At 40.8% G+C, this 27,781-nt stretch overlaps 1 protein-coding gene across 1 annotated transcript; it reads right to left on the minus strand.

Annotated features, from left to right (window-relative positions):
• On the minus strand, positions 1 to 27,717 carry LOC101716139 (carboxylesterase 1D-like). The gene is given in 9 exon segments (XM_087192048.1): positions 1 to 4,328; positions 12,461 to 12,554; positions 16,358 to 16,462; positions 17,198 to 17,302; positions 18,988 to 19,141; positions 21,312 to 21,324; positions 21,327 to 21,444; positions 23,971 to 24,115; positions 27,461 to 27,717. Coding segments are annotated over 9 exon segments (1,005 nt in total). The 3' UTR covers positions 1 to 4,314.
• Positions 27,718 to 27,781: the final 64 nt, after the last annotated feature.

Raw genomic sequence — 27,781 nt, forward strand, 5'->3', positions numbered from 1 at the left:
TCTTGGGTTCCCTGGGTTCAGCTTCACCCATCTCATGTGCATTTCATCCTTCCAAAATGATGGTAGAAGGAGTCTACCCCTGTACACTTTCAAAAAGCAGAAGTGACTGACTAAGCAGCTGAGGAGCCTTCATTGAGGAGGACAGGTCTCCTGGGAGGTCACAGGTTTGAGTAGCTGGATAGGGATGGAGTCAAGGATCTCAGTCCTGATGACAACACCCTCCTCCCAGCATACGGGAAACTCCAGTGGTACCCTCCCTTCTCCTCCTTCCTCCCTTCCTGCCCACAGTGGGTTTCCTAGGTCTGATGACATTTGCTGTGAAGCCTCTTACAATTCTGTGCTCTCTAGTTCCTCCATCAGGATCACAGGACTTTCCTTATGGGCTTGTGGGGGAAGAAACGACATTTCTTTAGCCATTTGATAAAAATTTCATAAGCACACAAGGTCAGCAGGACCTAATAGAGCAGCTGGGATGCAACAATGTTATGTGGATGTTTGGTCTTTTCATGGTGTCTCATTGCCTTTGATTCTCTTGTTCCTAAAAGTAATTTCTCAGATCTATGGCCTATATTCCTTTGAATACTTGTATTGAATGGATGAGAAATTCATTAGAAATGCTCAAAACTAGGCTAAATAGAAGACATCCATTGAGTTATAAATATTCCCGAAATGAATGAGGACTAGTATGTTATCAATGCAACACTTTCAGTGTATTAATTGCCTATACTGTGTTCATTCATTCTGTCATTCAACTAATACCTGGTTCAAACTTCAATTCCACTTCAACTAGGTGTGCTGCACTAACACAGGCAAGAAGGCTTCCTGAAACTCTATTTCTGTCCTATGCTACCAACCAGGGATTTCTTGCACAGACAGAGACCTTGAAACTTTCCAAGTCTGTGTCTGGTACGATGAACTATGCCTGTTCCATGTCTTCTCAGATGTTGGAGTCCCCACCTACATGTATGGGTTCCAATATTGCCCAAGCTTCTTACCAGCTATGAAACCCAAGACAGTAATAGATCATTCAGATGAGATCTTCTCAGTATTTGGGCCCCAGTTTTAAAAGGTAATTACTCTTTGCTGTGTATGAATGAAGGGGTTGGGAGGTCTGGTTTCCAGTTGTGTTTTGATGACCTGGAGCAAGTTTCAAGATTCACTGTCACAAGGCTGAGATATATTGGGCAGTACACAACTTTTCTTTTGCTGTAACATGCAAGATGTGTATTCCTGTGTCCTCTACCATAGTCACTCTCAGACTCCTGACCTTAATAAAAAAAGGTGTGGGGTCAGTTGCAGGGCCTTGCTTCAGGGAAAGAATGTCACTGCTTCATATCACACTCATAAAAACCCATCAGAATCTGAGAGAAGATCCTAATTGGTGTTAACCTTCAACTGAGTGTTATCTGTATCTGCCCTTTTTATCAATAAATGTGTCTATCAATAGATCGGAAACACACATATTTCATCTAAAATATATTTCATAGTATAATATTTTTTCAAAAACTGGTGTTTTAAACACCTTATCTTAGCAATTTCATGTGACTTGTGACTCATCTCAGCTATTTAATATACATCAGTGGCTCCGGGCATCTCCCAGTTGGGTGATTCCTTAGGACCTTTGCAGTTGCAATATTTTTCAGATGCTACAAAAATTTGAGTGTGTGTAGGAGATTGATAAAACACCCAAGAGCCAGCTGTTCTCCAAAGTGGAAGAAACCCTGCGTTGTGCCATTTTGACCCTAAAAGGAATAGGTAAGTAGGTGAGCATAGACTATCACAGGCAGCCAGCTTACAGTTGGACTGCATTCTGGTTGCCAAGTCTGAGACCCATCAGGCTCAAAATAAAAATGCACACCAAATAACCAGAATCTTCCTTAAAAATGCAGATTTTGACTCAATATTTATAGAGTAAGTGCCACGACTGTATTTCTAACATCCTCCCAAGTCAAGTTGCTGCTGCTGCAAGCCCATGAACCACTTTTGGTAGCAAAGGGTATTTTTCTTCTTTTCAACAAAAGGTACCTCAGAAGAAGAGACCAACCTCAGCAAAATGGTGATGAAATTCTGGGCTAAATTTGCTTGAAATGGGTGAGGTCAATGGCAAAGATGAGGCCGGATAGGTGGACAGATTGAGAAGGAGTGGCTTCTAAAGTCTGAGTGATCAAACCCCGTGACCTTGTGACCATGTGCTCTGACAATGAGTACACAGGCTGAGCCAGGAAATGTGGATGTTCCCATCTCATGAGGTTTTTGTTCCTCCCGGCAAGGATAAACCAAGGAATCCCTGCAAATCTCAGAGAATTGTTGAAACCATACACGGCAGATTTGGGGAAATTTTTCTGATTCTCTTTCTAGGAACCCCAATTCAGAAGGGCTGCCTCACTGGCCAGCATACGACCTGGAAGAAAGTTACCTGCAGATTGGTGCCACTACCCAGGGAGCTCAGAAGCTGAAAGACAAAGAAATGACTTTGTGGATGGAGCTCAGGGCCATAGAGGCATTGGAGAAGAGATGCCAAGGAGAACACATGGAGATCTGAACAATGAACTGGCCTTTAAGATCAGTAGAAATCAAACAAGTGTACTCTATAAAAGATGTTTGTCAGCTATACAAGTATCTTGTTATGGGGCTGGAGTATTATGGTGGGAGTGAGCAGAGACCATAGAGGGACAACATTTGTACTTGTGGCCTCAATTTGAAGAATAAATGTACTTTTGGAGATAAAATCAGTGTTTGTGCTTTGGACTGAATATGAATCCTTCCTGCTCCTAGAGAGGATGATAGCACAGGCACCAGGGGAGGAAGCTGCCTTTGCAGGGGTGACTTAGTGAATGATTATCCCTGGAACCTGAAGGAACACTGGCTCACCTTCCAACTACAGGTCAGAGATGTCATCATATATGTGAGTTGAATGACTATAAAGACTTTACACAAGTGCTAAAAGCCAAATGTGAGCTAGTATTCATGTATAAATGTTTTCTCTCATTCTATTATTCATTCAATAACTCTGTCTTTTAATTGGAGAATTAAATTTATTTACATTTTAGTTACTTATTAATATGTTAGGTCTTATTACATAAGTTGTTTTCTAGTTTCCTTGTAGTTCTTTTCATTCTCCCTCTTGTATAGTCTTTCTTGCTGTGTAAATAAATTACTCTAGTATCATAGTGTGTTTTGATTTCTTGCTTATTATTCTTTGGTTTGTCTACTGTAGATTTTTGCTTTGTCATTACCATGAGGCTTGCACAATCAACCTTTGATTATAACAAGCTATTTTGAGATGATAGCAACTTAACATGATAGTAAAGATAAGAACAAGGCACTGCACAATTTCAAGAGGAGAGCAGGTTGCACCAGGCTCAAGGCTGGAATTGATGTGGCTGAAATGCAAGCCTATTCCACTGCTGCTCAGACTTCTGCCTGATGCTTAAGTTGTTACAGGCTCTGTCTGTGAGCTTTGGCTTTCATGGAGGCCTTGAGTTGCTACAAGATGCTAGAACTCACTGCAGCATACCTGGCACTGCAATCTGAGACAAAGCCTTGTACTAGATTTTATGTTTTGCTCTAAAGCAGGTGTAATTTTGCTCCTTGATCTACTATCACCCAAGGTTGGAAAAGCACCAGAGGCAGTCTTCCACCTGGCTCCTTCCTTAGGTTTTGCCCTGGTGATAAGAGTCATAGGGCTTTGCCCAGCACTAGATTTTACTGTGACAGAACTGGTACTATTCTTGAAGACTAAGGCTTGGACACAGTTAGTATATCTGGGACAAATATTGGCTTGGATTGTGACCTTATACTAAAACAGTAATAACACACATCTGGGCCAGTGCATCATTTAGTGCTTAAGTAGTGGAAGGGAATATAAACTCGGAGAAAAAATAAGTAACCTTGTTAGAATTGCTGGAAAGTTGGGTAAAATAAACCAATCATGATGATTTGAATAAAGACTTGATCCTTCAATGTCCAGATGATGTCATATTCCAACAAACATCAAGAAATTTCAAGAAATCATGACCTCACCTAGTCCTCAAATTAAGGGCCCAGACTAACCCAGCAATGATCTGTAGGGAAAATTCTCAGATAAATAACTGTTTTAAGGAAACTCAATGAATTTGAATCTATCTACCTCCCCCAAGCAGGAGGTACCTCTTGCACTGGCTGGTTAGATTTGAAGGGGGTGTGATGCTGGCAAGTCATTCCTCCCTGCCTTCTTTGATGTGTCTCTTCATTTTCTCATATTAAAGAAGGCACTGTGCTCTGTCATCTGATTTCCTTAGCTCTTGAGCTGAAGTTTGGTTCATGAATAGCTGTTCAATTTAGTGTATCTGTAGGGAGAGATCACCAAAGGAGCTTAATTGCAATCTTGCTCTGCCAAATTTGAAATATTTACAGTATAAAAATTGTCAGAAAAAGATGGACAATGACCAAACCAGGCTTTTAAAAAAATAATTCTTCTTAAATTTTAGAAGTTTACATCCCTAAAGAGCCACATCACTGGGCAGCCCCACCCCCACCCCACGCTCTCTAAGCTGCTGCGACCAGCCCCAGTGAGACAACACATACAGCTTGAAGCACCTGCAGCCCTCTCGGGCCACAACCAGGGCACAGTGAGGGCTCCTCCAATGCTCAGTCCCCACCCCGCCCTGTGCCACCTACCTTCTGGCTTTTCTGCTACCTGGTCCCACCCACACTACAGAGGTACAGGAGACTATAAAGACCCTTGTCCTGAGTGCCACAAGATAGAGCAGAAGTTAGTAACAGAAAGAAGGCTTCTCAGGCTCCTTGAAGAAAACTGAAGCTCAGCAGAAAAGTAAAGAGAATCTCTACAATAAAGGCACATCAGACCACTGTACTTGGTCTGCTGCTGGCTTGCTGAGACTCATGCACAGGGATTCCTATGTTGCCTACTGTGACAGCAGAGACATATCCTGAAGGAGGCCCATAATTTCTATTGCTATTTGCAAAAAAGAAAAAAACTTTTTTCTTATTTTTAGTTCTTAATTTTTACTTTTTTCCTCCTCTTCAAAGTTTTAATTTTCTTTCTTTTCTTTCTTTTATCTTTTCTTTCTCTCACTCTCTCTCTCATTCTCTCACTGTCCCACATTGTTCCTCATCTCCCCATTTGTTCCTTTCTGCACTGAATTCGGATTTCTCCCTTACTGTTCTTTTCTGCTCTTTTTCCTTCTCTTGATTATCATTAGGTTTAAAGGAAAATAAATTTGGTATCTAGCATCCCAGTTGCTGTTAGGTGATTCTATTCACATCTTTGTTCTTTCATTCTGCCATTTTCTCTTGCCTATAACTTCTTAGAGTTTGTGTGATCTTTCTGTGTCTTCTGGCCTCACCGCTAATCTTACCTGTTCTTTCTGTCCCTCCCTCCCCAACTCCTTTTAACTCCGCACTCTGAAGGGGAAAGATGCTATATTGAAGAGCTTATTCATTATAAACTTATGTGGGGTTGGTCCTTGGTTTTAATTTAACTCACATAGTTAAAAATGGCAGATTAATAACTATCACAAATTGTCATTTTCTAAGCTGTGCTTGATCCTATGGTATTGCTGACTATGTCATTTGGGCTAACATGTTGTGATTGATCTAATTAGTTTTTCTTCCTGGTATAAGAAAAATATAATAGCTTCAGAGTCATTAGAGTCTCAAAACCCAAACACAAGCCATATCTAGAAGACACCTCTGAAAGCAATCATTCCACAAGGGGTTTAAACACAAGCAACAAAGATACCTACATTAAGCAATCTTGAAATATCAACCCAGGAATTAAATCAAGGACAGTACCAAAAACAAAAATGAGAAGACACTTAAGCAAGGCACAAACACAGGCTTCCATGGCATAAAAAGGAAAGTCTGGGGGAAGTGAGGTGGAAAACTCTGATAAGCAATCACTTGGACACCCTGAACTGATAGCACAGGAAGAAACAAAGCAGATGCACGAGGCTCTAGAAAAACTCAAAACAGAAATAATCTCCCAGACAAATACAGACATGGTGAGCAGAGTAAAAGAAATGATTAGGAGCTCTAGAGCAGAAACAGATAAGAAAATAGATGAAATCAGAAACATGCTGGAAGCCATGAATGCCCAGCGTAAGAAAGAAATGGAAAACATGATCACCCAACATAAGAAAGAAATGGAATCCATGAAACAGATTCAAACAGATATTCAGGAGATTAAAAACTCCATTGAAAGCATGCAGAGCAGATTAAGGGAATCTGAAGATACAATATCAGATATAGAAGACAGGGTTGCGGTTAAGGACCATGAAAACAGAGACCGCTTCAAAAGAGTAAGGGACCACAAGAAATCAATCCAGCAGCTGCTAGATGATGCAAAGAAGAATAACATAAGACTGACAGGAGTCCATGAAAAAACAGGAGAAAATACAATTGACATAAAAAAACTGTTCACAGAAGTAATAGTAAATAACTTCCCAGACAGAGGTAGAGAGTTGAATGTACAGATAAGTGAGGCATATACAACTCCATCCAGCCATGACCAAAAAATATCTACACCTAGACATTTAATAGTCAAGATTACAGAAACCCAACAGAAGAACAAAATTTGACAGGCAGTTAGAGAAAAGAAACAAATCACCTACAAAGGAAAGCCCATCAGAATCACGGCAGATTTCTCAACACAAACCCTCAAATCAAGGAGAGCCTGGAGTGAAGTATTTCAAGCTCTAAAAGAAAATAACTTCCAACCTAGACTGTGGTATCTGGCAAAATTATCTTTCAAAATCAATGGGGAAATTAGATACTTCCACAACAAAGAACACCTGAGAAATTTCATGAACACCAAACCAGCACTCCAAACAATTTTAAGCAATATCCAAGAAAAAGACAATGAAAGTCACAACTCCATGAGGCCCAGCAGAGAGAAGGCACCACGCAAGGTAAGACACTAAAGCAAAAGGGGGAAAAATAAGAAATAAAAAAGCCAACAAGAGTAAAACATCATGACAAGCATGAGTCAATATCTGTCAATTATAACTCTCAATGTTAATGGTCTCAATTCAAAAATCAAAAGAAATAGACTGACAGAATGGATTAAGAAGCAAAACCCAACAATATGCTGTATACAAGAAACACACCTAACTCAAAAGGAAATCCATAGACTGAAAGTAAAAAGATGGAAAACAGTTCTCCATGTGACAGGAACCCAGAAAAAAGCAGGCATAGCAATCTTATTTGCAGACAAAGTAGATTTCAAACCAAAACTAATTAAGAGAGACAAAGATGGCCACTACATCCTTGTGAAAGGAACAATCAAAGAGGAAGAGATGACAATCCTAAATATATATGTACCAAATACAAATGCCCCCAACTATACAAAACAAATATTAATGGACAGGAAAAACCAAATAAGCACTAATAAACAATTGTAGTGGGGGACCTCAACACCCCTCTATCACAAATAGACAGATCAACTAGAAAAAAAACTTAACAATGCAATTCTAGAACTAAATGAAGCTACTAAACAAATGGACTTAATAGATGTTTACAGAGTGTTCGACCACACAAAATCAGAATACACATTCTTTTCAGCTGTACACAGGTCATTCTACAAAATAGATCACATGCTAGCTCATAGGACATATCTAAATAAATGTAAAAGAGTCAAAGTTATCCCCTGTACATTATCAGACCATAGTGCAATACAATTGGAGATCAATAACATAAGAAACCACAAAATGCCCACAAACACATGGAAATTGAAAAACACCCTCCTGAACAACCAATGGGTGACAGAGGAAATTAAATAAGAAATTAGACAGTTTCTACAAGTAAATGAAAATGCCAGTACAACATACAGGAATCTGTGGGACACAATGAAAGCAGTTCTACACAGGAAATTCATAGCAGTGAATGCCCATATTAGGACAACAGAGAGAACTCAGTTAAACAACTTAATGCAGAACCTCAAGCTCCTGGCAAAAGAAGAGCATAAAAAACCCAAAGCTTGTACAAGAAAGAGAATTATAAAGATCTGAGCAGAAATCAATGCAATGGAGACTAAGAGAACGATACAAAAAATCAATCAATCAAAAGAATTGGGTTTTTGAAAGAATAAATAAAATCGATAAATCTTTAGCCAAACTAATCAAAAAAAAGGAAAGAAAAGGCACAAATCCATGCAATTAAGAACAAAAAAGGTGAAGCCACAACAGATCCAGCAGAAATCCAGAGAATCATCAATACCTACTTGGAGAAACTGTACTCTAATAAAATGGAAAACACAGAAGAAATGGAAGGATTCCTAGATACATATGAATTGCCCAAGTTAAATGAAGAAGATATAGAACTTCTAACCACCCCAATTACAATGAGTGAAATTGAAAATGTAATAAAAACTTTACCAACAAAGAAAAGCCCAGGACCTGATGGCTTCACTGCTGAATTCTACAAGACATTTAAAGAAGAACCATTGCCATTACTCTTTAAACTCATTAAGGAAATTGAAAGGGAAGCAAGGCTTCCAAATTCATTCCTGGAAGCAAGTGTTACCTTGATTCCAAAACCACGGAAAGACCCAACCCAAAAAGGGAAATCTCCCTAATGAACATAGATGCAAAAATCCTCAACAAGATTCTGGCAAACAGAATACAGAGGGTCTTCAAGAAGATCATACACCCTGACCAAGTTGGATTTATCCCAGGGAGGCAAGGAGGATTCAACATTCATAAATCAATAAATGTAATTCAATATATTAACAAAGTCAAGGACAAAAACCATATGATCATCCCAATAGATCCAGAAAAGGCATTCGACAAAATCCAACACCCATTCGTGATAAAAACGCTACAGAAAATTGGAATAGAAGGTCTTTATCTCAACCTGATTAAGGCTATCTATAAAAAACTAACAGCCAACATTATACTAAATGGTCAAAAACTGAAAACTTTCATGCTAAAATCAGGAACAAGACAAGGATGCCCACTATCACCACTCCTGTTCAATATAGTTCTGGAAAAATTAGCCATAGAAATTAGAAAAAAGAAAGAAATAAAAGGAATAAAAATAGGAAAGGAAGAAGTTAAACTGTCATTATTTGCTGATCATATGATACTTTACATAGAAGACCCAAAAAATTCTGCCAAAAGACTTCTAGACTTCATTGACAGATTCAGTAGAGCAGCTGGATACAAGGTCAACATTCAAAAAACAGTAGCCTTCTTGCACACAAATAAAAGACTCACTGAGAGAGAATTTAGGGAAGCAATTCCTTTTACAATAGCATCCAAAAAACTGAAATATCTGGGAATCAACCTAACAAAGGAGGCAAAAGACCTCTACATTAAAAACTATAGCACTCTGAAGAAAGAGATCGAAGAGGGTATAAGAAAATGGAAAGACATCCCTTGCTCCTGGTAGGAAGAACCAATATAGTGAAAATGGCCATACTTCCAAAACTACTATATAGATTTCATGCAATGCTGATTGAAATTCCAACAATATACTTCACAGAACTAGAGAAAACAATGCAAACATTCATTTGGAACCAGAAGAGACCTAGAATAGCAAAAGCAATTCTAGGCAACAGACACATGGCTGGGGGTATCACAATCCCCAACTTGAAACTACACTACAAAGCTACTGTGATAAAAACAGCATAGTACTGGCAAAGAAACAGACCCGAGGAGCAGTGGAATAGATTAGAAGATGCAGAAACAACTCCATACATACTCAGCCACCTCATCTTTGACAGAGGAGCCAACCACCCTCATTGGTGAAAAGATAGCCTACTAAATAAATGGGCTTGGAAAAACTGGATTTCAACATGCCAAATATTAAAAGTAGACCCATATCTATCACCATGCACTAAACTAAAATCAAAGTGCATTAAAGATCTAAATATTAAGATGGAAACACTAAACTTTCTGGAAGATAAGTTAGCTAGAACTCTTGAAGACATTGGCATAGGAAAAGACTTCATGAACAAAACCTCAGCAACACAGGAACTAGCACAAAGAATCAACAACTGGGATCTCATCTTATTAGAAAGCTTCTGCACTGCAAAAGAAACCACCAACAGAGCTAAGAGACAACCTACAATGTGGGAAAAAAATTTAGCAGCTGTACCTCAGACAAAGGAGTACTATCTAGAATATATAAAGAACTGAAAAAACTTAGATCTCCCCAAATTCAAAGACCCAATTCAAAAATGGGTGTCTGAAATAAACAGACATTTCTCAGAACAAGAAGTAAAAGTAGCAAATAAATATATGAAAAAATGTTCAACATTACTGGTCATTCCAGAGATGCAGATGAAAACAACCCTGAGATTCCACCTCACCCTAGAAAGAATAGCTGCTATTAAGAAATCAACCGATAACAAATGCTGGTGGGGGGGTGGGGAGAAAGGAACCCTTCTGCATTGCTGGTGGGAGTGCAGCCTGGTGCAACCACTGTGTAAATCAGTATGGAGATACCTCAAAGAACTAGGACTAGAGGTCCCATTTGACCCAGCTATTCCCCTGCTGGGTATCTTCCCCAAAGAATTAAGAGAATCATACCACAGTGATATATGTTCACCCATGTGTATAGTGGCACAGCCTGTAATAGCTAAATCTTGGAAACAGCCCAAGATCCCATCAACCAGAAACTGGATAAAGAAAATGTGATTCTTTTATAAAATAGAGTACTACTCAGCCATAAAGAATGACAAACTAGAGTCATTTATAGCTAAATGGATGCACACTGAGGCCATACCCCTAAGTGAAATAAATAGGACACACATGTGTAAATACCAAATAGTTTCTCTAGTATGAGAAACTGAAAGTGTAAATAAGGATTAAAATGATTTAAATGAATAATTGATAATTTGAAATAGGAAGAAAAGTCCAAAGGGGTAGGGGTGGTAGGAGGGGAAAGGGAAAGGAAAGAAGGTAAAGGAAAAAATATGAGAAAAGAAAAACATTGAAATGAAGTCTATGTAAATGGGGAAGAGTGGAGGGGGTGAAGTGTATAATGGTAAAGGGGAAAAAATAAGAACTAAGATACATCATGTACAGTTACAAGCATCCAATGACAAATGTAAATGTATTGTATACCCAAAATGTACCAATAAAAGAACTTAAGAATAAAAAAAAAAAGATTTAAAGAAAATGTCACTCTGTACTTTTTCTCTCTCCTCTCAGCACAATTTGGTAATTAATATTCAGTATCTGCTGACACGAAAGTGGTATCCAGATTGGTTTCTCTAATCTGGTTCTAGTTTCAACCTTAGGAGGACCCTGTATTCTTTAGTCTTGGAGATGATGATTCCTCAGTGACCTTACCACTCCTTAGCCATAAAGGATATCTAACTGATCCCAACCAATGGCAGTTCCATATCTCTCTCCCAAAGGCACAAATTTTTACATTTTCATTTTCCCTAAGGCTCAGTGGGTAAGCTCCAGGGTCCTAAGAGAGAACATTTCCTGTATTTCTTTTTCCCCAACAGCTGAAGCGTATGGTTAACAAGAAGAAAAGAGTCTGAGAAAAGCATGCCCACTCCCCTAGAGGTAGTGTCTCTCTAGGGTTAAAACCTGCTCTCAGTCTCTCTCAAGAGTACCCAGCAGAGGTCCACAGAGAAGTCTGTATTGAGTATAAACAACTTCTTGGGTCTGTGATACCCAGGCATTTTATGCTCTCACAAGTGGACCATGCTTGGTCTCTAGCAACTGGATAAATTCGAGAATTATTCTGTTTATGTGCATGGTGACATCTCCTACATGTAAGTGGAAGGTGAGCCAGTATTCTTGTCCCATCTCTCCTCCAACTTGCTTTTCTTTCATAGACGTCAGGTTAATCATTCACCAAGCCATCCTTACAGAGGCATCTTCCCCTCATAGTGCCTTTCTCTTTATCCTTCTCTCTCAGAGGGGGATGGATTCCCCTCCAGCCCAAGTCACACAAAAATTTTATCTCCAAAAAGATGTTTATTCTCAACATTATGGCCACAAGGACAGATATTACCTATCTGTGGCCTCTTCTCACCCTCACCAGCATGTACAGTAAAATGTCTCCTTAGTCTACAAAAACTTTCTGTAGAATAGCTCTGTTCTCACTCCTTCACATTCAGGAGATTGACTGAGCCCCCTCCCCCTTCAGAGCTCACTGTGTTCTCTCTGGGGTAGTTATTTTGCTGCTTCCCTGTCCCTGAGCACAGTCCAAGAAGTTACTCTTGGGCCGGGGATTTAGCTTTAGCTTTGGTTCTGCTGCCTGCCTCGAAAGCACAAGGTCCTGAATTCAATCCCCAGTACCAATATATATATATATATGTGAAGTTACTCTGGATCCCAGGCTCCTAGGGCAGATAAGCTCTGCCGGTCCCAGCACCTGGAAGGAAGCTCCCCCAGTGCCATTCCTGGCTCCTAGGGCAGAGAAGGTGACCTGGTCCCAGCACCTGGAAGGAAGCTCTCCCAACACCATCCCAAGCTCCTAGGCCAGAGAAGCTAACCTGGTCCCAGCACCTGGAAGGAAGCTCCCCTGCTGCCATCCAAAGCTCCTAGGGCAGAGAAGGTGAGCCGCGTGGGTGCCAGAAGCACCCCCTCCTGTGGAAATGAGAAGACATGTAAACAAGTCTCAAAAACAGACTTCCAGATCACCTACAGCAACCCCAAAGGGAAACAAAATGGAATAACTCAACCACTTGGACTCTCTGAACTGGCAACAAAAGAGGATCTGGGAAAAATGAGATCAGAAATAATTACTCAGATAAAAGCAAAGATTTTGCTCATGGTGCAGGACATGATTAATAAATCTAGAGAGGACACAGATAAAAAAATAGAGGATCTGAGGAACATGATGGAATCCCAACATAGGAAACAAATGGAATCCATAAAACAGATACAAACAGATTTCTAAGAGATTAAAAACTCCATCGAAAGTGATGGAAAAGCAGACATAATACAACATGAAATATATCAATTGCTGATGAATAGAAAGTGACATGGCATGTTAGGGATGTGAATTTGCAGATGATAAGAGAATGATTCCAAAGGGGCTTAACCCTTGACCCACACCAGGTTCTGCAAGTCTGAATGTCATAAGTTGTATAAAAAATTAAACAATCATTTCCAAAGTTGCTCTTCAAATCCTATTCACATATATCCAAGATATAAAAATATATTTTTTGGAGAGATATAAGTAACTAGAAAAATACTCATGTTACAGTTAGGGCAGTAATTTATCATCAAAGATGTACATCAGAATGCCTGAAAACTATGAAAAAATAAATGTCCTGGTCCCAGCTGAGAAGGTTCGACTTACGTCAAACAAATGAATAAATGGACATTGGAAATCTGAGAAAAGCTTTTCAGTGATTAGTCTTTTATATTCACTATAGAAATACATTGATTAAATGAAAGCAAAAAAGATTCCAACATTTATTCATCTATCAACTTTTACTTTATAAAACTTCTAATTGCCTGTAGACAGGACAGAGGAGAGGTTGCTATATGGGGGTGACTTGAAAATGTGCTTTGTTTAGAAAATATTTGAGTACTCTGGGACTGATAACAGCAGATAAGTGAGGTGAGCAATGCTATTTGATATTATAGTACTTAAAAATATTTTGAGTGCCATTTTCTAGTAGCTAATATGTCCAAATACCATAGTACAAATTAGCTTTCCTGGTATCTCTAGATGCCAAGCACATTTCTCATACCATTGTCTCTTGGTTCCAAATGGAACTGACCTCATTATTCCATTAGGAAACCTGCGCATATCACACCTGCATTAGCTGACTCCCTCATTTTCACTCCTCCACTTCCTTCTCATTGCTTTCTGAAATTGTCTTCCCCCAAAACAACCACACTTTTAAGTGAAATAAACAGGACACACATGTGTAAATACCAAATAGTTTCTCTGGTATGAGAAGCTGAAAGTGTAAATAAGGATCAAAATGTATAACTTATAATGTGAAATAGGAGGAAAAGGTCTAAAGGGGAAGAGGAAGTGGGTGGTGTGGGAAAAGTAAGAGGGGAATGGAATAAATACAAGAAAAGCAAAAATGGAAACAAAGTCTTTGCAAATAGGGAGGGGTGGAGGGGTTGACCCGAGGGAAGGGGAATGGGGAAAAAATAAGAATCGAGATATATTATGTAAGGGTACAAATATCCAATGATGGATGACATTATATTGTGTACCTAAAATGTACCAATATTAATTAAGGAAAAGAAAAAACACTGAAACTTTAGAAAAAAAGAAAGAAATGCTGGAAGCCAGTCAGTGCATGTTTGTTGGGGGAAGCATTTATAGGATCACAGTGACATAGGAGCCATGAGAAAGACAGAAACTGCCGGTGTCCAATGTCCATTCAGTGATGCTGGTGGTTGCCCTGTTGGAGTCACTTGCAAGGCCTTGCATGGGTCTGAAAATTCAGGGGCATCCTTCCTCCTCTCCTTTTCTCACACCCCATACCCTCTCATTCAGCAAGTGCTGCTAACTATTCTCAAAATTATCCAGATCCCACCTAATTCTCTCCATGCCACACTGCTTTGGCTCTGGTATAACCCACCAGGACTCCTTGTTTGAGTTACTGCAGTACAGTGGTCTCCCAGCTGCTCTCTCTGCCTCTCCCCTACCCGTCCTCCTGTCTAGACCACTAAACAGACCTTTGGGAACTCTAAGATCATGTCAGTGTTCTGCACCTGGTCTGTGAACACCTCCCACCTGATGCTGAATCACACTGCAAGTCCTTCCAAAGACCACTGTACTCCACCTTCCAAGACCTCTGCTGCCAGGCTGGCCCACTCCAAAAACACTGGCCTCCTTCCTGTATCAGAGCCTTTGGAGCTGCTGTTTCCTCAGTCTGGAACACTCCTATTCCAGCTTCTTAACAACTGGCTCCTATCTGACTGTAGCAATAGACTCAGATGTCACTAAGTCATCAACCATCCCCTGACCCTGCTGTTTACAGGCACTACTGGAACCCACTGCTATACTTTCCAATCCAATCCTCCCAGTCAGAAAGCCTTTGTTCCCTAGGCTCAGCCACACCCTTCTCATTTACATTTCCTGCTTTCAAAACCACTTAACTCTTTCTCTATTACTCAATTTCTTTTGAATCTTCACTCTGACCATTCTTGGACATACTACATAGACTACTCATGTATTTCTTCTCACAAGCCTCAAAAAGAGCAGAGAAGGTCATCTCCTTTACTGCTTTACCCAAACTGCTGCATCAGGTCCTGCCACACAGCATATGCTTCTTAAATCTTTGCTGAATGGCAATGTAAACCTCACTTCATCCTCACACCCTCTAAGAGAAGTGCAAGGAGCCCTAGGGAGGGAGCAGAGAGGATAGGATAGTAAGATGCTGCAGTGTCACCAGTACTCCTACACATTTAACCCACCAATATATGGCTGGCTGTGTTTTTCCTTGGATTTTCCCCCACAGCAGGTATAATGTTCAATTCATGTGCGCAACATCTCTTCTTACATCACCCTCCATATAATTATCATGGAGAGAGAGAAGGTATGGCAAACAGAAAGAGGAAGAGATGAATCACAGATAGAGAAATATATGGATGGTGATGGTCAGTACATGGAATATTGGTGAATTTTATGCATACATGTATAAGAGAATAAAAATAAGCCCAGAGATGATAGATGTGCCATTGTTTCTGGAGAACTGGATGATGGAATGTACATATAGGTTGACAGGATGACTCATGGGTGATGGACAAATTGAAAGTATATTAATGAAATATTAAGGATACATTGATTTGAGATGAATGAAAGAATATACAAGTGAATAGATAGGTTCATGGATAGATGGATGGATGGGAGGACAGATGGGTGGATGATAGATGAATGAATGGGTAGAAAGTGGCTATCTTTGAATTCTAACTGGGGCAAAGTCTGAAAATATCTAGGTAAATGGCCACTACTGTGTTATAATTTAGATAGTTTCTAAATTGTAGACACCTTAAATAAATTGTGACAACTCACTGAAAAACTAGGTGTTTAATATACCCATTCTTAAAGAATCAGGATGGTAGTTACTTCTGGAATACAAAATATATAATCATATTACACCATTCTAATTCTACAGAACACTGTATTTAATTAACTTCTGATACTATGTCTGAAAATAATGTCAAAATATACAGTTTTTTTTAAAAGGGGGTATTATAATCCACTTTTCTTTCTGTTATTATTAGACTCTTTCATATTTAAAGTACTTCACAATAAGAAAGAAAAAAATAAAATGTCCAGTTTGGTTCAGAAGAATACATTGAACTAGGAGGTGACTAACTGTCTCAGATTGTTTGTCCATATAAGTACACAGCTGAACCAATAGCATGTGGTCAAGCACACAGGGTAGGACAAGTACAACAGGTGCACGTACCATTTTCTGGCTTGTCTCCAAGAGCTCATCCTCTGTCTTCTGGTGCAAACAGTGAATCATGACAGCAGATATGGTGGCTTCACATCCAGCAGTAGCAGCAATTTTCTGCAGAGTTCAAGTGAAAGCTTTAGCCTCCCTCAGTACAAACAGAAGAGTTCTATCCCAAGCCCAACAAAGTGGGATGCCTGAAGAGCCTATAGACCATGGTAGGTTCTGGGTCCCAGAGCATGTTGTCTATGTTATTATTTGGAATTGTGACATGAGTCATATACATAATATCTATATGCCTATTGCCTCATGTCTTCTAAAGTGGGCTCAATGTTCTCAAATGTGAATGCCTCCAAAGACCTTGGAGATGAGGGTGGTGAAGATCATGGAGTTCAGAACTACACTGTCTGGGTTGAATACCACCTCTTAAATTTTTTTTTTTTTGATACCAGGGATAGAACTCAGGACCTTGTGCTTGTGAGGCAGGTGCCGGAACCACAGAGCTAAATCCCCAGTCCGCATCTCTTAAATTTACCAGCAATTGGGCCTCAGAGTCTCCACCTGTACATGAATGTAATGATTACAAGTATCTTATAATATGTGTGACAAAGTTACAAGGAGATTATGTCTCCCATACATTAAAACTAGTGCATAATTCATGAGGCCTCAAAAAGATGATTCCCACAAAAGCACTTCAGAATATACAGAACATGATTTAAGCATGAGCCTCCTTGGCCATCCTCCCCCTCAGTGTCTTTAGAGAATCTCAGCTAACTTCCAAACAAGAAAAACACCTTATAATTCTACCACAGCCAAAGAAAGGGCAGAAGAGCTGTCCAGCATGAAACTTACCTCAGCTATGGCCTTGATATTGTTCCTAATTACATCAATACTGAAGGCCACACCACTCTCAGAAATGGCCCTATGGAAGAGGTTCTTGGCCAGTGGAGATAACATCTGGCAGGGGAGTAAAGAAGAGAAGATTTGATGCTCACAGGTAGGGCTCAGACACTCACATGCTCTTCTCGGCTTCTTTCACCTACTCTCTGCCCTGGTCATTCCCTTGAAGTGTCTGGTGATTAGTGGACATGAGAAGTCTTCTCCTATCCTGTTTGCATCCAAGAACCTCCCCAATTCTAGATTCCCCAAGAGACCATCAGCAGGATAAAGGCAAAGCCCAGAGCCAGGGACAAAACAAGAATTATGTGGCACCTGTTCATTATGACAATTAAAACTATTAGAAAGCTGTTTTAGGTATACCTAACCATAAATTATGTTTCAAATTTTAACTATTCATACTTGATCTTAATACAATTGGTCATACATCTGAAGACAGTCTGAATGTAGCTCCATCTCTCTGGCTACAGTGTTGACTTGGTATCCCCCAAACCTAGAACTGATCCTCTAAAACACAAAACAAATATCAAGATCAAAAATAATCTTTATGGAGGCACATTCACAAAATATCTAGTAATGTTCATGTTCTCATGTTGTATATAACTAAAATTCAAAAAATGAAGATCCAATAAGAAAAGATTGAGTAAATGAACATTTTTGGGGGGAGAGTACTAGGGATCAAACTCAGGACATCACACTAGCCAGGCGGCACTGTGCCACTCAGTTAAATTCCACGCCCAAATGAACAATATTTCATTCCTCTCATACCATGCTACACAATTATAAAGGATAAAGAGTTCGGTATTTAGGGAAATGTGAATTGCTCTACAATAAAAAGAATGGATTCTTTCTTTACAAGCATAACTGGGAGACTAATGCCGAGTGGAAAGATGATAGATAGATAATCCACAGTGACCATTTGAGTAGTGGCATTTATATTACTGGGATGCTTCTGTACTTTTTTTCTACTTTAAGAAATACAAGAATATTTTTCTCTGAGTACTCAAACTATAAAACTTATACATGTCTGAAAGTTACAGCAATAGACGACTTTCTGCTCAAGTCTGAGGTAGGTGGGGGTGCTTACAGCTACATGAACTTCTCAGTTCCCTAAATGTGCCCTATCAGTTTCTTCATATAGCAAGACATCTAACTCCCACGGCTTGTGTCTATGACCCGCCATCTCCTCACCATCTCTCCTCCACTCACTTTTGCTGCTCTCCTCTCTCAGCCAGAGACTGCTACCCTTCTTCTTGAACATGCAATAAACAGTGGGCTGCCTCTGAGAAAACTCCTGTCACTTCTCAGTGCCCTAGTTCCCCAAAGAACAGGCTGCCTTGGGGCCACATACTGACACTTTATCCAACTCATGTCCTCACCACTTTCTGCCATCAGTAATTTACATTCCCACTACATCCCAGAAAATACAGTGTGAGCCCTAACATTAAAATGATTCAGAAAAACGAAAAAGAACACAACCAAGTGTGAGGAGGAGGAATGAAACTGGGGCAGGATGCACCTAACAATTTTTAAGGCCCAGTACATTAAGCTGAGTTCTGAGCCTTCTGTAGGCCAAGGAACATTGAGCCTTGGCTCGCCACCCTCTGATGCTGTGCACTGAGCAGATTCAACACTGAATCAGGAATTGTAAGCAGAGGTCCCAGGGCTGAATTGTCTGCTCTCCAAAAGGACACATAAACAGTCACATCACTCCTGGGAAGAGGCATGATGTCAGGAATACTTACAAGAACAGAGACACTTGAACCTCCTGCTGACTCCCCAAAGATTGTCACAGAGTCTGGGTTGCCTCCAAAGTTGGCGATGTTGTCCTGGACCCAGTGCAATGCAGCCACCTTGTCCAAGAAACCCCAGTTTCCCAGGCTGTGTTCATCCCCTGTGCTGTGTTAGAACAAGGTTAGTCTGTGCAGAGATCTCATGGTCTGTCCCTGCAGGATCCCAGATGGGCAAGGGTTTCCTTCTGAGTAATCCCCAGTAAGGACTGATTTTCCCATTCCTGACCAAGGGGTCTTCATCTGCCTGTCATTCATTGTGGCTTAGTGGAGTTGATCTAAAGAGCTGATGTAGGGAGCTGGAAAGTTCTTCTTTCCTTCTTCCAGGCCCTGGGCACTAAGCATCTACCATCGAGCATCCAACATAGGCCTCAAAGCAAAAGAACACTTGGCATTAAAAGAAGCACTGTCTTCAACAAAATGCCACTCACACTGAAGACCACAAACAGGTGAAAAGAGGATATACTGTCAGACAGTGGGAAAAACAGAATTATGATTGTAAAAAGAGGCATATTTGGGCCATGGTGGATATTTTACAGATCATGACCAGGGAATGACTCTTTGAAGATGTAACATTTGGTAGAGACCAGAATAAAATGAGCACAAAGGGCTTTAAATATCCAAAGAAGGCAATTCCCCTTAGGAGTTGAAGAACTTATACAGGTCCCAGGAACAAGGAAAAAATGTAGGAGGATAACATGTGAGATGCAAGTAGCAAAGGAACAAAGTGGGGAGGGGGTAAGAACTTTGTAAGAGAAAATGACTCTATCAATATCAAGAACAGACACTCAGCTTTGACTAAGAACGATCAAGAAGTGGATGAAAAGTTAGTGTATTCTGATCATATCTTAAAAGTAGAACCAGGAGCACATACTGGCCAACTGCATATGAGCTGTGAGAAAATGAGAACAGTTCAGAATACCAAGGAGGCTCTGTCCTGAGCAACAGGAGGAGGGAGCATCCACCAGGGGCCTTGTTGGAACAGGTGGAGATTCTTCATTAGGGAGGATAGTAGCAATCAAGGTCTCAGTCTGTCCCTGGGAAAACGGGGTGCATGCAGACATGTACATGAAGCAATACAAGGTAGCTAAAGATGGCATCTGGAGTTCAAAGGGGAAGCGAGGGCTACAAACAGGGAGATGTGAAAGTGCTGCTGGGACAGAGAGGGAGACTAAAAGGCCTGATGATGTTGAAGAGAAGGAAAACAAAGGGCTGAGAAGGAGCAGCTAGGTGGAAGAGGGGGAGGTGGCCAGAGCCAGGAGAAGGCAGAATTTCTAAGAGGCAGAAGCAGCTGTCTCTGGCCAGTGTAGAGCGGTCCCATGAGGTTGGACTGGGTGCTGGTGGAAGTCACTGTTCACCTCTAAAGGAACAGCCTTGCAGCCTGGTCAGAAGAAAACTTGCCTGTACAAGTGTTCACTGCGCTGTCTCCATGAGATGCCCCCCTCTTCCTTTCCCTGGGAAGATGTGTCACATAGATCTGCTCTGCTGCCTGCTCACAGCTACCATCGAGGACCATAGTGTGCTGGGGCAGCACAGGTGAAAGGAGTTGAGTGTTTCAAAGGCAGGAACAAGGGGGCTGGGGCTTTCTTGGTAAATAGGAGTGTGAAAGTAGAATGAGTATTCTCCATAAAGGAATTGACAAATGCAAATCTCACAAGTCAGTGGACAAGTGTAGCTGAGGAATGAGATGGTGAGAAACTCCAATGATGAAGCTCCTGGATGCATAGAATGAAGGAACTTAACAAGGGTTCCCATGGGGGATGGCATGACAATAACTGGGGCACACCATTGATGGCTATTATGCTTCGGATGTGTTTTGTCTTCCACCGTTCATGTTCTAGGCCCTCGGTCCTCATTCTGGTAGGATTAGATAGTAGGACATGCTATCAGATATGAGGTCTAGTACAAGATGATTCTTTAGGGCCATGGGCCCTGAAAATGATTAATATGGTTCTAACAAGAACATGTCCCACAGAGAGTGACTTTAAAAAAAAAACAGCAATGTAACCCCCCTTCCTGCTCTCTGGCTTTTTCTGTGCCCATATGGAAATGTTCTGCATATCATACATTTCATTACTGTTTTCTGCCATGTTGGGATACAAACATGAGGCCTTCACCAGAAGCCAATCCTATCAAAGCACTTGATTCTGCACTTTAAGCTTCCAAACCTGAGAGCTAAGGAAACACCTTTTCTTTATAGCTTCCAAGCCTCAGGTATTTTCTCATATCAACAGAAAACAGAATGAAGCAGTGGAACAGAACAGAGCCCAGAACCTTACCTCAAAAATCCCCCATGCTCAGGGAATACTGGATGGTCACGACCACCACATTCTCATGGGCAGCAAGGGCCAGTCCATCATAGGTGGATGCCCCCCCCATCCACAGACCACCTCCATGGATCCACACCATCCCCTGCACAGAAGAAACACAGCCATACTGACTCCAGGAAGCAGAATGGGGAAGGACCGCAAAGCTAGCCCTCACTCAAGGAGGCCATTACCCAAAACCAACAGAGCCCACAAGGTTGCAAATGGCACTTTCTCTGTTTCTCTACTCCTGGTCTGCATTCCAGGCCATGCCTCAACTCAATTCCCACTGGAACCCATGCCAATATCCAGACCCATGTACAGTGTCCCTAAAAGGCTCTCCAAAATGTGAATGTCATCTTGGGAGTAGCAAAGGCAAGGATTCCACTTTTCCTCAACTCTCCATCACCCACGTGCCGAGAGCATTCACCCCCTAAACATAATTGCACAACACCCTTGTTATTTCAGCTTCATCTCAGTTAATGTTGATGAAATCAAGTTGATGAAACCAATTTCCCTGTGTACGAATATTTTCTCAAAACACAATAATATCCCCAATGATGCTCCCTCCAAAAATGCTTCCCCACTGATTCCTCTGCAGCCCAAATCCTTCACATGCTCCTAAGTCCAGCTCCCAACCTCTCCTTCAGGAAGCCTAAAATCATTTGAATAACATTATCTAATAGTCTACTATATACCAGGGACTATGATATGAATTGAAAATGAGAGTAGGTACAATGTGTAATTCATGTTTCTTGCATTGAAGAAGCTCACATTGCAAGTAAGTACATAGATTTAACAAAATAATTTTATAATTACATTGTTAATTGAAAGAAGGAAAACTTATAGTATGGATGATGCACTACATGGTATTGTAAGCAATATAAAATTGACTATCCATAAGGTAGGCACTAGCAATGGTACCATTTAAAAGGAAAGCTGAGGCACCTCTGCCCAAGATTCCACAGCTTAGTAGCCTTACCAGAAGGAATAGAGCAGGCTTTCTGGGTCCAGAGTTCCTTTGCTTAGCTGCCCACTGACTGCAGCCCTAGGCATGGCACAGAAAGCCAGCTATTAGGGTAGGAGGGAGATCCTGCTGCTGCTCCATCTAGGGAGTCATCAGTGCTGGCTCTGCATATTCAGCCAAGACTGAGATAAACCTTCATATTCAACATTGAATACACATATGTGATGAACCCATTTGAAGAAACAGGATGACAGAACTGCAGAAATTGTCCAAGGCTCTCAGCTACGCAAAGACAGATCCAGGATTTCAACTCTGACCCTGTCATTCTAGAACCTCTGTCCATAGCTGTGGGTTTCCTCTTTTCAGGCTCACAGGGCTACTGCTTCTCCTCCACTTTTGATCCTTGCCTCACTCCAGGAATGGGACTAACTCGAGGTCATCTGTGGCTGAATAATGAGCCACAGGACTGGTGAGAAATTGTATGCTGAAGAAGTTAGGAGGTGTCTGTGCAGCCCAGACAGCAAGACCCCTGAAGGCAGGAGTAATGTAATCATGGTGCCATGATCTTCCTGAAGACTGTGTGTTGTAGGGCCCTGTGGGTAAATACCCAATGAATAAATGAGGGAGGTTTTGTTCCAAACTTCTTCTTCCCTAAATTGTATGAGTAGGAACAACTTGTAGTCCTAAGATCATATACTCTGCAACTCATGGCTCCATGCTAGATATAAATAGGACAATGCCTTTGTGTAGACACACATCCTCTTACACTTCAGGGATCCCCTCTTCCACCTTCTAGTCTTTAGCTGCCTACATACAAGTGACCCAGCATTTATGTTGCAAAGACTGATTTAATGACAATTAGGGAGGAAAATGGACAGTAAAATCTTAAATGTGTGTCCATTATGCTGCCTTGCTTCTGAAACCCCAGCTACTCAGGAGGCTGAGGTAGGAAAAACACAAATTCCAAGACTACCTGGGCAACTTAGCAAGACACAGTCTCTAAAGGTGCCTGATCTTCAGCACTGAAGGTGGAAAAGTCTCACATGTGGGCCAAAACCAAAGGAAAGTGACTGTAGAATTGTCTCAGTCTCCACCCAACACCCTTCTATCATAACACAGTGAAACTTTCCCAGGGAGGTCACGGTGCACTTGGGAAAACACAAACATGTTTGATTTTCTAGTCCATGTCAACGACCCCGATTTCAAAATCAGAAGACCTGAGCATTTTTCCTATGTATCTGAATATGTGACCTCACTTTCCTCCACCTTTGTTTCACTATCTGTTTAAAAGAATGTTGTCTTGTTTTATTTACTGTAAGATTCTTCCAGCTCTGCATGTGTTGGAAATTATGTCTGAATTGCTCTCTGTACCAGCTTCTTAACATAGTAAAAGTAATCATTTTTCTCCTTCACTTAACATGAGGAATTAAAAAGTGAAGATATGCATTTCAGAGGTAGAGTAGCCTTCCCCAAAGGCCTAAGGTCACTAGAAAAACATAGGTGAGGAGTATGTGTATTTACCTGATGAAATGCAGCCTCTGTCTGCCAAACCCAGCTCTGGCCTTGGTTCCCCTCCCTCAACCTGCCTTCCCCTCCTTCCCATTTGCAGCAGAACATTCCTGATGTTGGAACTCACAAGACTCTACCAGTGGTGCCCATACTCACAGGCAGGCTGCTGTTCTTCTTCAAGTTGGCAGGAGTATAAATGTTTAGGTACAGACAGTCTTCAGAAAATGTCAGAGGAATCTTCTCCATTCTGTCTGTAAATAGCTCTGAGAGCTGCTTTCCCTGCACTGCATCTTGGGAGCACCTAGAATGTGAGAGAGAGAACACCTGAGCTTCAAGCAGGTGGAAGCTGGAAATGTCACCTGGGGCTGGACTTTGCACTGGGAAAATGAACCGTGTAACCAGAATTCCTCTCACAGTACCAGAGTCATTGCAATGGGTTTGAGGTTGCCTGTCAGTAAGGACTGTCTAATGCACAGATGGCCAACATTTACCTTGTGTGGGCCACGTTTAGTGAAGAGGAATTGCCTCAAGCTACTTATAAATACAGTACTTAGGATGAATAAGTAACACATCTCTTAAAAATATTTTTATTATCAGACTAAATTCAAACAGCAACAAAAAATAAAACTGGTTTGAGATTTGGCCTTGTTTTGTGAAACTTGCATCAAGGTCTGGTTCGATGAAAATGGTTGCAATTTTTAATAAGTTCTCAAGGTGCCTGTTAGAAATGTTTTTATCTAATTTTATTCTGTGTGCTTCATCCATATAAATGATTGTTCACATATGTACATACTGTCCAAAAGCCATGACATAAGTAAGGCTCAACTGTGAAGCAAGAAAAATATTTCTCTTTCAAGACAAGTAGTAGAAAAGTTTAGTAAAGTGATGTGATCAAGTTGAACTGATTCAACTTGAAGTTGTCTGATCTCAACCGTATGTATTCCTGATATGGTTTAGATGAGCCCCAGAATGTTCAGAGGAGCTTTTAAAAGTTATGGGAAATTACAGGCACTGTACAGGTCAGATGAATGTGGTGTTAGGAGGTGTGGCCTAGTGAGAAGAGGTGACTCACCAAGGTAAGACCTGGAAGGATGAAGCTGCCTTCCCTACTACCCTACTTCCCTATTGGAAGGGTGAATCCACCATGATGTGAGCATCTTTCCTCTGCTAGACACTTCCATCATGCTGTTTCTTCCTTCAAGCCAGCAGCCAGAGGCTGTACCCATGGACAAATTTAGCCTCTCCTGCTTTGATTAGTGTTTGTTCTGTGTTGGGTATGTGTCATGAAGAGAAATGATTAAGAAAATTTCAAAAATGTATAAATAACTAAAACATTTTTCTCATATTGCCAATAGTATCTATGTAATTATTGCAATGTCATGAGAAAAAAAGTTCCTTGATATATATTTGTATTTCATATACCACAATGAATAAGAATATTTTTATTTCTCAAATTATTTCACCAATTAATACAATCAGCCCAGCTTTCATAATTAAATAGAAAACTTATTTATCTGCTTAATAACAATGAATAACTGTCTTCACAGGTGCACACACGTAAGTAGATAGAAACAGAATTATTGGCTATGCTGGCTTTTTCTTGTGAACAAAAATTATCCTAACTAACATCTGATGCATCTATGTTCTGAGTGGACTGACTGGAACATTTAATGTTAATTCACTTCCCTTCAGTCTGCTTCCCACTACACACACACACACACACACACACACACACACGTTTTCCATTGTAGCCTGTATATTCTATACAAAAGTATCATGAGGTACAGTGATAAATATATTCCTTAAAATTTATGGAATAATATTAAAAGATCACAGTCTTGAGGACCACATTATTGGCTGTCCAGACCCACTTGCAACCCACAGGCCAGAGAATGGACACTCATGGTCTAGAGTCTGCCAGACCATGTAGAGGGAGGACAACTTGGCACCATTGCAATATCCTGAACTGAGGAGGAGAGCCTGCCCATGCATTGACCAGCCAAGGTAGATGATATTTCCCAAGTCTGTTCTTTATTTGGTTTTGTACTGTGGGTGGTGGGGTGAGCATATTGTTCCTCCAGGTAACCATGTTCTAATCCTTGGGTGTGTGTGTGTGGCTGGGGGACTCTTTCAACGGAAGAACTCCTTCAATGGCTGACTCTTAGCCTGCAGCTGGTCACGGGGACATGTTTGTGGGACAACAGAAGCAAAATTCCCTTTCAGTCCTAAATCAACCACCAGCTTGCTGGTGAATGTTTGGTGAGTTTATTTTCTCAACTGGGCCCCAATCTGTCAGGTCCATAGGTTAGGTGCTTTCTCTAAGGATCTTGCAGCCCGAGCATGGGATACTGGTGTGATCAACCTGTCCCTGGCAATCACTATCAGCAGCTCTAATGCCAGGTCACAATGATACAGCAGAACTTATAATATATACCACATTCTGAATGCTTCCAGTATACCAGGTGCTGACTAAAGCTCTCCTTAGGAACAACTCACTGAGGTCTCAGATCAACTTCACACACGGGTCCTATTATTATCACCATTTTACAGGTGAAATAACTGAGGCACCCACAGATTAGGGAACCTGGCCAAGTTCAACTAACCAGGAAGATTTATGCTATGTACTGGCACATAATTCTGAGCACATCTTCTAAATTTCCATGTTGAGAAATTTCCCATAAATCACCAAGATCCGGGGACATAAAGTAAGTCAAATGTTAACAAAGTGAAAAAATTCAACTTTACTACTATTTAGGTAATTCCAAAATAAAGAGCAAAAATATATTTATTATTATTGGATTGCTATTTTGTTTTTGCTTGTGCAACAGCCAAAATCATTCTTTTATTAAACATATATATTAGCACTTCCTCTGAACATGAGTTTTCACATATAGATTGAAGGAGTGCACATAGTTGGAATGCTAAGGTGGCAGAAGCAGGATCCCGGGAAGCTGCACAGGTACTTTGCTGGGGAGAACAGTGTCTGAAGTGAAATTAGTTTGCCCTGAGGGTGACTGTGAGGCTGCCTGGAAGCTTAGAGTTTTCCTCTGAGCTAGTTTGCATAATTAGAAATGGAGACACTGCTGGGATTTTGAATTTGACAAGTCAGCATGGCATTATGCTCTGCACAAACGTGCCTTTTCACCAACACTAGTCCTAGCCATGTCAAGATTCAAGGCAGGAGAACAGAAAGCATCGTTACTTGTCCTCTTTCTCATGTGCCAACTGCTTATTCCCGGTACTTTCATTATATTCTCGCATAGTACATCATCCATGTATTAACTAACAGGTATACTGGTCATTGTCTCTCTCTCCTGCTAGGATGCAAGCTTCAGGAAGGTAGGGGTCTTTGTTTTCTTTACTTATAGATTCTTAGCACCTCGATCATGCATGCAATGTAATAGGTGTTCAATTAGCACCTAGATCATGCATGCAATGTAATAGGTGTTCAATAAATATGTGCTGAATAAAGGCCTCTAGAAATCTGTGATATTGTCAGAATGTTCCCAAGAATCTACAGTATTCTAGAGAATTCCAAAAAAATGTATAAACCAATAGGAGGGTTGTCTTCACATCTTCCTATCTCAGTCTGAGAAAAAATAACTATCATGACCAAAAGATGCTAAAAGCCACCACACCTACTTACATGGGAGGGTAAGAGGTGGTGTTCTTCACAAAGTCCCATGGTACTGCAGGCTGTGGAGGAGCAAACCTCAGGGATCCAAGAGGGGGTTTGGCAAAAGGGACTCCCAGGAAAACTGACACAGGCTGTGCAAATCCTTTCAGGCTGAAATATTTTCCCAGAATTTTGCCATTCACTGTGTCTACCACAGGTGGTGAAGGTGAGTGTTCTGCTGACAAGAAGATAAAAGGTGAGACCTGGATTCCAGGTGGAGTTGCCATTTTCTTCACCCATGATATCAAATAAATCACCAGAAAGGTTTTCAGTTTCTTAGTTAAAATGTGA

The sequence above is a fragment of the Heterocephalus glaber genome, unplaced genomic scaffold (assembly GCF_053883595.1).
Source record: "Heterocephalus glaber isolate CG9 unplaced genomic scaffold, H.glaber_assembly_v1.0 deba00000071, whole genome shotgun sequence".
Taxonomy (NCBI): Eukaryota; Metazoa; Chordata; class Mammalia; order Rodentia; family Bathyergidae; genus Heterocephalus; species Heterocephalus glaber.